The following is an 11,533-nucleotide window of genomic DNA, read 5'->3' as shown; positions in this document are numbered from 1 at the left end:
TGTCAGGCAGTTGGGCTGAAAACTTTATTGGTTTGCTGGAATGTGGAATGACATACACGTGTTTACAATGTAAGAAAAAAAAAAATCATCGATCGATATACTAAATGGCTTAAACGGATATATCCTTAAAATACATGTCACTGGTTGATGGTTTAAAGGATTGGTTCCCAAAACCTTTTTTTTCCCTTGGCACTTTAAAATGTCTCTGCGCACCAGTTATAAATGTAATTTACTGAAGATTTAAATATTTGGAAACTACCTTTTGTTTTTCAGATATGTTGTGAAGTAACAATGTTTTGTGTGTAAAAATGAGATAAAATAAAAAATGTCCATTCAAAAAAACCTCACAAATAGGGAACAATCACGTTCCCAAAAAATAATAATAATACAAATAGGAGTTTGACGGACAATGGGAATGTGGATATATGTGATGTGATTGTGGTCTCAGATGGTTGTCTGTCAAAAAGTTTTATCCGGTCCACGACTTTGACTGTGTCGACCACCTTGTATGGTTCAGTTTGAGACCCAAAGGTTAAGGACACAGACTGCCGTTGAAGTGTCCCGGAAGGCAACTGTAAAAGTAGTTCACCCTTTGTGTGTCTCAAGAAATGTCTAGACCATGTATGGCCACCATTGAGGTATCTACACGAATCTGAACCAACTGCTCACAACCAATCCGAACACAGCTAACACTGGTTGCGCTAGCTTCTCTGCCCCGCTGGTGGGTAGCTGGATTTGCTTGTTGTTAGATCCCAAGTCATATGGTTGCGAGTCTTCAAAGCTGCAATGCCCCAAAGGAACCTGAAACGAAGTGGGTCTACTCTGTGGACGGTCCGGACTGGACCCGTCACTCGGTCTCTCTCCGATGAAAAGCAGCGGATGTTTCTTATGGTCCAACTCCAACTTGAAAAGCTCGTACTCTTTATGAGGCAGTTTGATGCCCAACACCGCGCAGCCGTCGGTCCGGGTCAGGTCCTGCTCCGTCCCGACCGACCATCCTCCGGCTTGACCACACTTCCCCGGTCTGGTGCTGTTCAGCAGCTTCGCGGTGGCCTGGTCCTCAGGGGTCACGCTCACCTGCGTGACCTTGAAGACGAACTCCGTGGCGCCCGAGACTTTGGCGGACGGGTTCCCCCGGGCGTAGTGTCCGGAGGCCTTCAAGGTAAAGGTGGGCCTGGAACAAACAGGGTCGGAGTAGTGGCGGTAGATACCCTGCCAGGTATGATGCTCTGGCACGAATGTGAAGTCTCTGGTCAGGAACAGGACCGTAGGGTTCGTTTCACAGCGCTGACTGGCCCAGCGGCCGGCCAGAGAGAGATGAACTGTACGACTGTGGGGTAGCACTGGGGGGCGCTGTTCAGAGGAGCGATACAACAAGGCACACACAGGACAGGGATGGACGTGATGCTGAAAGACAGAAAAAACAATCAATTTTAGCTTCAACTAACAACTGTATGATTTCAATATGTATTCAGGTCTCACCATGGCATTCTGCAGGGGCTGCTGGTATCCCGTGGGTCTGTACTGAGTCCTCAAAGTCCAGTCGGTGTTCATGTCTCCCAAAAACAGCTCCTGTACCTTTCCTCCGTAACCATGATGCTGCGTCTCCACCCGGACCAAATCCAGTTCCATCATGGAGAAGCCGAGCGCCGCCAGGCACCCTCTGCCAGCTCGGCTGTTGTACAGCTCGTGCGGCTTCCCCGGCACCGCCCGACCCAAACTCAGACCGACGCAGGACGGGGGGAGTCTGGAGGTCAACCTCTGTTTGGCCACCGGACTGTGGACCACGATGGCCACCTTGTTGAGGTGATGTTCGCCCTCCGTGGCTCCCAGGGTGATCCAGGAAGCCTTCCTCAGGCGGAGCTTGCCCCGGATCATCAGGGAGTAGGAAGGGTCCTCGCAGCCGCTGTCGCTGTAGTAGTGCTGCAGGGCCTGGTAGTGCCGAGTCGACTGGAAGGTGTAGGAGCGAGTCAGGAACTCTGGACCTGGACGGACTTCACACCTGCACATTGGAAATTTGATTTCATTTGCAATGCTGATCAGGAATGAGTCGTTTCATGGGGACCCATGTGAGTTTTTGCAAATTATAGTAGGAGTTGTTTTGTTTTCTATTGTTTACTAAGTATTAGAAGGGTCAAAAAGGGAAAATAATTCTTTACCCCTCAAAAATAATTGAAGAATATCGAGAAAAAAAAAATGTTTACAAAATCTTGTTACATAAAATGTATTTATGTAATTCCTCTTACAGCATGAGTGCTATCTTAATATTAAATAAATCATCACCATCTTTGATTCTCCTGCCTGAGACCTTGGCTCCGGCAGTGTTCTGCTGTCTGTGAAGATACCTAATAAAACAGTGTCTTTATAATATCCAAAAAAATATTGTTTTAGAGTCAACGTTTTAATTTAATTTAACACTCCAGATTGAAATGAATAAATTGATTAACTTGTCCATGTCTTTGTGGAAAAACAAGCGTCACAGTTTTTAAATAATGGTCCAAATAGGATTGTGTTGAACGTGTGTTACTGTAGATTGTTGTGTACCTCGTCGACACCCAGGTTCCATCCAGCCTCGGAGGAAGGTCTGCTGTTATTCTCACTCTGTCCTGGAGGTGGCGCTGCTGACAGGAGGGCTCCCAATTTAAACTGAAGTTGCTCATGGACGAGAAGGAAGCCGTGGGCACATCCCATAGTTTACCGCCGGCCACGAAGGCAGCTGAAGAAGAGCAGGAATACAGAATGAAATGATGATTATTATGAACCGACTTTCTACATTTCAATGTTGTTGGTCTGAGTATCAAGTGGTGAGCGAGGACTATTGAGGGCATTTATAGCTATTAATCAATTTTCTGGCCGAAGGGATGAAGGTTCTGGCTCGTCACGCCAACAACGGGACGACAGCTGCGTCTTATCCTCCAACTTGGCCTCACAAGAGTCGGGCTGCGTTGTGCGTATTTCAAGAACATCATCACCTCGACTCTTTACTCGTTTCAATCAATGCAGCCGGGGCCGAGTCGACAACATCTGCTAATAATGTGCTTTAAGAAAGTCCTGATGATGGATGACGGCGTCCGAGTTTTCCCAAACACTTCTGCGTTTAATGTTTATTGATTTGACGTGAGCACATCTGCAATCTCTCAGGCTGTCACTGGTCATAAATGCGCTTTCCGCTCAAATCTCATTGCGTAGATATCAGGGTCTGATTCGGTTTTATTGAACATTCTGCTCGCAACATGGACATGAGGGTTCTGGTAAAGTATTCCTGGATGTAAGGCGAGTTCTATTCTGTTATAGGCAAGATCACGCAGATGTTTTCTCACAAGTATTCTTCTATATAGGAATCTGTTTTTTCTGTTTGAAGTCCTCTCTAAAGGTTTTCACTCACAAAATACTGTAAAAAAAAACAAAAAAACAACCTTGTTAACAAATCTGTCCAGTAAAAGAAACTGGAAAGAAAGCTTGAAGTGGTTCGATGAGATTTAATGATTAAGATTAAGGTTTCTAAATACCGAGTTGTAATTATAAGGGCTTAGTGTCACCCATTTTGGAAATTTAGTAGGAGTGCCACCTAGTGGCCACTGTATCACGAAACTTCATTATATATTTTAATGTAACCATCAAAGACGCATCGCTGCTTAAAAGAGAGAAAACACCTCAACCAATCTAGCCTTTTCCTACAGTATACTTTCATGTTCTTTTCCCTAATATTATTACGTTACATTCATTTAATCTATTGCAATGACCTCAATCGGACGGCAGGTGGCAGTAGTGTAACTAGGCCCCTACAAAATACACAGTAGCTCGTAGAAGAACTTGCTAAGATTAGCGCGTTAGAATCAGAATCAGACTTAATTTCTGGTATTGTCAAAATGAAACAATGGAATTAAGATAGAGAGTGACAGAGTAATGGACCCTTTAAGACATGTGTATTATTAATTCATGGATTTGCTGGAAATGTTATTGGAATCCATAAATTCATTTTGGAGCTTTTTCCAGGAGCACTCTTTGACAACTATTGATTTACTGATTTTGTTTTAATCCCCTTTAATCCCTGGCAACTGACCTCATCTTCTTCCTTAAACCTTGATGTCGCCTGTTGAGAAATCACCTTCTCTTCTGCTGCTCCTGGACCCCTGACTATCTGCCAATACTTTCTACCCTCACTTATAAAAACTCCTCCATAAATTAATAATAATTTTTAAGTTTTCTACTGAGGCTGGATGTCCCAATTTTTTTCCTGAAGAATACGAAGAATCCTTTCTTTATGTAATTCCGGAATTATTCTTGTTTGTTTTAAATCCACTTATTTGATGTGTATTTGTGTGAAACTGGACCTTTTTATTTTTTCGCCTGGCTGACGTGTGCTTATTAAAAATATAAGCGTCACAGGCAGGATATTTTTGTGCCTCGTATACTGACCACAACCGCAGACGTGAGTGTAGCTATTTCCCTTCTAGCTAATAAAATGATGCACAGCAATATTTCAGCTGAACACACACATTTTTGAGAGTGCCGCTTTTACACACACGTTCAAATGTTTTTGTTTCTAATTATGGTCTTTCAAGACCAAGTTTCTTGTTTGTTTTTTTCATTTCTGTTGGATAAGGAAGCCTGGGTCCGAGTGTTGATTTCAGTTGCTGCTATTAACATTTTCCGCTCGAGTTTGCTAGCAAAACACAATCAATGCAGTGATGCAAGAGCCACGGTCGGAGTTGCCAAAAAGCATTTCTTCAGAGTGACTCTTGAGGTCACTTGTCATTCACGCTCTTGGACCGGGGTCCGGTCGGGCATGTGGTTGCACTTATCGCAAGAGAAGTCGTGAAGAAAAGTCGGCTTAGCAAAACAAAAATTGCTCATTGTGGGATTTTCGCGTGTTCCTCTTCAACATGGCGGGTTCTCGACCACAAGTGATTCAGATGATAATTTCCAATCTCCTCAACAATTAGAGGAAATGAGGGATTGTTCTGTTTCGGCATCGATGTTTTTTTATAATTCTGCGGTGGTTTCCCACTTCCTGGTGTTCTTTCTGTGGCCTGTAAAACTAACTGATCAAAAGAATCCTTTGCAAAAGTCATGCAAAAATAAATGAATCATTAAAGACATCAATTCCATGCGGTTACTGATGACTTTAGCCTGATATTAGCTATAAATACATCTGCCAAGGAGATGTAGAAGTAATACATTTTGATATCGTAATGCACCTGTGGCCTGAATATATTCAAAAGACAGAAACAAGAATTGATAGATAGTTTATTATTCTCTCGAGTAAGTCCTCGTCCAAGAGCTTCAGGAGAAGCTCCACCATGTTTTGCCAGTTTATTTTTGTTGAAAAAAAGAAGCCAAAACCCTAAATTATGTCTAGTATTCATCCACACACACACTTGATTTTTCTTAAATGTATTGGAACATTTCTTCTCTAGTCTGTATGCAGTATCCACATTCTTCCACAGAGGGTCAGTGCAGCAGCCTGTCACCACCTCATGACTGATGACTGTCTGACACACACATGCAGCCACACACACACACGTGTCCATAGACACACTGCGCACATTGATCTTCACTACAGAAGGGATTCTATTTACCAAGGACCTCCGGGCTTCTCTCCACTTGTTTGTTTGTATTCCTGATTACATTTTGGAAACTTCCCTCACATCTCAGCTGCCCTGCCAAAGTCAGCTCCATCTTCAAGTCCCGGTTGGTCAGGGAAAACATCCCCCCTGAGCCGGGCACTTGTGAGTCTGTGAAATGAGTGGCTGGTGGATTTGTTGGAAGTGTGATCGGTTCTTCCTCTGTAAAGGATTTTTTTTTTAGCATCCAGACTATATGGTCTCACTGCAGGTGTGTGACTTGACAGACACTTTTAATAACATGACCCAGTCATTGATTGGGTAACTACTTATGTGTCGATGAGGCTTCATGAAACAGCTAATGATGTATCATGATACAGTGTCTTTATTTTTTGAAAGGCCTTAGACGTAGCCAGGTTTCATCTAGTGGTCTTTGAAAATGAAGCGCTCGTGTCATGATACATCATCAGCTGTTTCATGAAGCCTCATCTGAGCCATCACTACGAACAATCCTGTTATTCTACAAATAGTCAACCATACCAAGTAGAAAACACTATATTGAGGAGTAAATAAAGAATTTGGTTCAGCCTCCTTCCAGTGTTGTTCTCGGTGTTGTCTTGACCTTTTAAGTTTATTTTATTGAGTATTGTTTTGATTATTTAAGCGCTTTGTGAGCCTGGTATGGAAAAGCGCTCTATAAATATAAATTACTTACTTACTTGTGTTTTTGTTAATCTTGTTAGCTACCATAGCTAACTAACTTTTTCATCCATTCCTTAAAAAATGACATTTTGGAGTACAAAATGTTAATGATGGCACTTTTTGCTGTATAATCTGATGCTCTGACTAGCTATTTCTTAGTACTGCTTATGGAAGCTTCCTTGACCCATCATAATCAAAACCAATAATTTTGGGGGGGAGATTTAACGCAATGGAAAGCCCTAAATGATAACACAAGTGGGAAGCTTAAACACAAATATTTGCTATCTTCAGATGAATTCCCTTCCTTTGTTTTTTTTTGGGAGATCCACATCAATTACTATGGTGTTAAGATATCACCTGCTTTGGGGGATTTATGGCTTTTGGTACTTTGAACATCATAAGGGCCACATAAAAGTACGACCAGGACTGGTTTTGGCCCTGTGACCTCAAGAGTTCTTGCTGCTATTTCTTTGAAAGACAGTAGCAATGGATTTAAACATCCAAACAGCCATGCCAAGAAAACTCCATTAGATTGAATTAATACTCAGACTACTGCAAAATATTTTATTTCTCCACTGGAGCTTGTCATCACTTCCAAATGCTCAATTCATCTGTCGCCGATCCGCCCGCATTTATATTGCTCATGACTTCCAAAGTCACCAGCCGCTAACGACATATTGATATTTTAAAATAAACCACAATCTCTCGACGGCCAAAGTTTTTCGATTCCCTGAAGCAATAACGGAGAGAATTTTAATTTCGCTCCACACATGCGGTGCCGTCTCCTTCTCGGCGAGTCAAACAAGGGTCAGGTTGATTTATCGTTTTCAGGTCTTTGATTCCCTGCTGTCCCCAGACCTCCAGACATCTCCGCGTGACCAGGAGTCATGTTTTAGGACCGGCGGTGGCCGACTGCTGTTGTCTTTTCATCTGAGTGTAAGCTGCTTAATCCAGCGACCACGTTTATTTGGACAAGGGATCTGGAGGAGTTTGCCCAGCGGACCTTGCTGCCAGATCTACTGCGGTTCAGCAAACTCTGGCTCCTGTTCACAAATATGAATAAAACAGCTGTCACATGAATTTCCACCTTTTTTTTTTAACCAGAAAATTATCCGGTTCAATTCAGAAGATGAACATTTACCAGCAGGTCGACATCACAACTGTGACCATGAAGCACTGGTTCATTGGACAAACAGACAATATGCCAACTTGACATTTCTTGTCATGGCTTAAATTTTCATGCATCATTATTTGTATGATAAATGTCAAAGGTTGGATTCCAGCTTCTCTAACTCCAATAGATATGTGACCAGCCCTGGTCGTGACCTGCCTTTCACAATAAGAAAGATAATGTGTTTGAGAGGGTGTGTTATATTTGAAATTCAATCGATATCACTCAATATGGGCAGAAAAGATAAAATACAGAAAGATATGTTTATAGTTTACTTTAAAAAGATCGTTTTCGAATTATAGTTTAATTTGATAAATTACCACAGGACAGGACCAGGAAGCACACTAGCAAAATAAGAGAAAAAAATAAAGCCACATACAAGAATAAATATCTTTTTTATTATTACCAAAATACAATCATCTATGTTTCCCGACTATTAGCTATTATTTCACCATTCGTTAAACGTTTCATTTAAGAATTACAATAAAATAAAAATTCATTTATTAATATTGTTTAATTAAAAACAATTAATATGAATTCACGTAAACCATAAAAAAAAGCTGAATTGATGAATCAATAAAAAGATGCGACGTTATCAATAAATAAATGATTTTATTTTGAAACTCAGTTTTTCACACAAAGTTTTTATCTTCCGCAAAAAAAGCGATTTTAACACAAACACCATGTCAGTAATGTTATAGGATTATTGGATCTGATTTAGTTGGATTACTAGGGGATAAATAAAAGTTATTGGTAAGTGAACATTTCGTCATAATAGCTGTTAGCTGCTCTAGCTAGGCTATCATGTTTACTTTGAGTGGCTATGATGCTAAATCCTCTTATAAACCTTTTGATGCATTAATGGTCGTTTACAATGTTTAGAAGACTTAACGTTTGCTTTGTTAACTGATATTTAGGTTACTGTTGAATAAAGTTTATCTCCATGTTATTATTTTTAAACGATTAAATATAATATCCGAACTATTTCTTAAATATTTGGGTCACATACAATACGTAGGTAATGATGGTGAAACTTGTCATTAAAATAGAACATTTAAGTGGCTTTAAATCGAAATGTTTTAAAGGAAAATTTTTTTTTGTTAATATGTAATGTTAATAAATAACATCTTTTGTACATCGTAGTGATCCACTGTGAGTACATCTGGATTAATTCCTTTATTATATATTTGTAGATTCACAGTGTAAACATTAAGGAGTTTAAGGTTGAGATTGTGGAACATATACCTAACAATTATTTAAAACAACAAACTGGAGGAAGTGACATTAATTTCTATTTTTTTTTTTATTCTGAAATTTAAAGAAAAATGTGATAATGTACTTCCTGCACTAGTTAGTTTGTTGTTTTGATCTGTTAAAATGTAATGGTGGTGCTAATACTTTTTCTGTGACCTTAACGTTTTTAACCTTATTTATGGCTTAATAAAAATAAAATGGAATTCACTTGTTCTCAGTTTTATCTTGTTCTTTAAAGTGTATATACATTTTTGAGTATTGTTTTGTTTATTTAAGCGCTTTGTGACCCTGGTCTGGAAAAGCGCTATATAAATAAATATTACTTACTTACTTACTTACTTACAATTACTCAATCTTTTGCCCTATGAGGGGTTGCCACCTTAAACTATCTTGACTATCCTGCCTAGTCTTGGTCTTCACCTTTTTTCTCCTTCTGGTTCCTCTAAGATCTTGGTCCAACATGTCCATTTTCTCTTCTCCACATCTATCTGAAGTCTTCCAAAACCCTAATCTCCAAAAATCTCCATCCTCTGATATGTTATCTTGTCCTACCTGGTCACTCCTGGACATCTTCACTTCTAACTTCATCATTTAATGCCCCCCCATCAAACAATGTCTCCCTCTGGTGGACATTTCCCTTAACATATCCACATCTTAGCATCTTTAAAAAAACTAAAAGTTACTGATCATCTGTCTGAACATCTAGTTAACCCCCCTTTGCTTCTAGAATGCAGGCATCTGTCCTCCCTCTTCGTGAGGCCGGTGTGGGGGGTGCTGGAGGATCCTCCTCATCATCGCTCTAACCAGTCCTGAGAGCTGAAAAAGCAGAGCTTCCTCAGCCTGAGGTGAGGTCAGTAATGCCCATCTCCTGTTATTCCAACCATTAACATAATGGCAACATTAGTTCCAGGGTCATGCATCTGCGCTCGCAGACATTGTCAGACGAATCCAGACACCTCACAGATACGACTTCGGCTTCAGAAGACTTGAACACAGACCAGTCTATTCATAAGGCTCTGTTTATACTCTTCAAAGTGGTTTGGGAAACGGTGACAAATTACATAATAACTTCCTCGTTCCTGTCATAACTTTGTTTCATCGCTCCGTCCTGCGAGCTCAATCGCCGAGTGCCCAGCACCAGAAAACATTTATCTCATTGTTTCCTGACTGATGGAGATTCGTTTTTAACCCTTATGAAAACACAAGTGGAATATAATCCACGACTTTCAGCATCTTCTTTGATCCAGGTCTCAGTCCAGGGTTGTCGCTTGTGCTGATATCTCAAAGGCTTCTGTGAATCTTGAAATATTACAGATGGCTTCTTTCATTTGCTGCAGAGTATTTGCAGCAAATTAAAAACAGATTTGGCTGAACGACCGTTTCTACGACTAATGAAAGGTCATATTTTTCCTCCCAACTTCCTAATTTCAGAAATTTGATAGTCATGATTGTTACTGCCAGCTACAAAAAAAGGTTAGTTTTCTCTTTAAATTTGCAATTATTTGTGATGGGAAAGTATTTGTTTTGCAGAGAATGTTTTGGAATTCATTTGGACTTATTGATGTGTAGATTAGATCCAAACCAATAACACAATTTATGGATTCATAAATCATATTATTTCCCCTAATATAAAATATATTTTTTGCTTTTATGTTTAACCAAAAATTAAAAAAAATATCAGCCATAACTGTTCTTTAATCTAAGTTTCAGATCAATATAAAAGCAAAATGCAGAAGGATACTATCAAATTAAAAGTATTTAAGAATGAGAAAACTATCCAGGGGCTAAAATCGAATGGCAAAAATAAACTTCTAAACGTTTAAATATCGTTACCTAACCTTGCAAGTCCATCAAAACAGTTTACAAGCAAGTATAACTTTTGTTAAAACCTTAAATCAACTTTAATTCCATTTTAAACACACCCAAAAAAAGCTTCAATTCAACACAGTTGATATGAAAGAGTTTCTCTCACAAACATGTTTCACATTATCAGGTTAAACACACTAGGAAATGTGCCGCGTACACAACAACGATCAGGAGGCAAGAAAGCGTAGATCAAAGGCACAGAAAAAAGAAAGAAAGAAGCGATTGGTTCCGAGCGCTCACCTTGCCAGAGCCAGAAGAGCCAGACTCCCCTCAACAGGTGACCGAAACATCTGCTCGACATGTCTCCTGCCTCTTCACATTCACCTGCTCTTGAGAAACTTTCTTAGAAGTCCGTGGAAGTCAGCGAGAGGGAATCATCACACGAGAGTGGTAATCCTTTAGGAAAGATGAAAGTCTGCAGGTTGACTTGTTTTTTTTTTTATCTCCTCTTCTCAGATCCCATGCTATGAATACACTGGAGAAGAACCTTCTCATGCAACTTATCCACACTTTTGTTTTGCTCAGACTGAAAGAAAAAAAAAAGAAGGGGAGAATCCCTGTCACAGCTTCTGCTCCACTGGTGACTTCCACTTGATGCATGTGCAGCAACTGTGTGAGTGTTATGAGTGTGTGTGTGAGTGTGTGTGTGTGTGCGTCTGCCTCTTAGGCGTTTCGGAGGTGGGAGTGTGTTTGAGTGTGTGTGTGGGAGAAGGATAGAGAGAGAGAGAGAGAGGGAGGAGGAGATTTAAGCCACAAACTCACAGGAGTGAAAACTCCATGGAGCTTTTAGAGGAAGGTGCGAAAGGTCAAAATCAGTAGGTGTCCCTGAAAATGTTTGCATTATTCTGGTGTGAGATTACGATTTATTACAGTAGTGGACATAATGGGCGGTGACATCAGCAGCTCACTGGAGGGGCCCGTGAAGCCTTTCCACTAGAAACCTTTGAAGAAGAGTATATTTCATTGTATTGGA

At 40.3% G+C, this 11,533-nt stretch overlaps 1 protein-coding gene across 1 annotated transcript; it reads right to left on the bottom strand.

Moving 5' to 3' along the window:
- On the bottom strand, window positions 1–11,178 carry apcdd1l (APC down-regulated 1 like). Its single transcript, XM_087801540.1, has 4 exons — window positions 10,801–11,178; window positions 2,545–2,716; window positions 1,483–2,002; window positions 1–1,407 (listed from the first exon to the last, which is right to left on the bottom strand). Exons 1-4 carry the CDS (start codon window positions 10,859–10,861, stop codon window positions 643–645), a joined length of 1,518 nt encoding a protein of 505 aa, XP_087657666.1. The 5' UTR covers window positions 10,862–11,178; the 3' UTR covers window positions 1–642.
- Window positions 11,179–11,533: the final 355 nt, after the last annotated feature.

Source organism: Callionymus lyra, chromosome 10 (genome assembly GCF_982586985.1).
Source record: "Callionymus lyra chromosome 10, fCalLyr1.hap1.1, whole genome shotgun sequence".
NCBI classification, from domain to species: Eukaryota; Metazoa; Chordata; class Actinopteri; order Syngnathiformes; family Callionymidae; genus Callionymus; species Callionymus lyra.
The sequence above is the reverse complement of the archived record's forward strand: the minus strand, read 5'-3'. Positions and strand labels throughout refer to the sequence as shown.

Excerpts from the sequence above, each read along its gene's own strand:
- apcdd1l (XM_087801540.1), bottom strand. The coding sequence starts at position 10,861 with ATGTCGAGCAGATGTTTCGGTCACCTGTTGAGGGGAGTCTGGCTCTTC. Across the intron at positions 2,717-10,800 it reads GCTCTTCTGGCTCTGGCAAG|CTGCCTTCGTGGCCGGCGGT; the intron begins GTGAGCGCTCGG and ends GCTCTTCTTCAG. Across the intron at positions 1,408-1,482 it reads AGCCCCTGCAGAATGCCATG|CATCACGTCCATCCCTGTCC; the intron begins GTGAGACCTGAA and ends TCTGTCTTTCAG.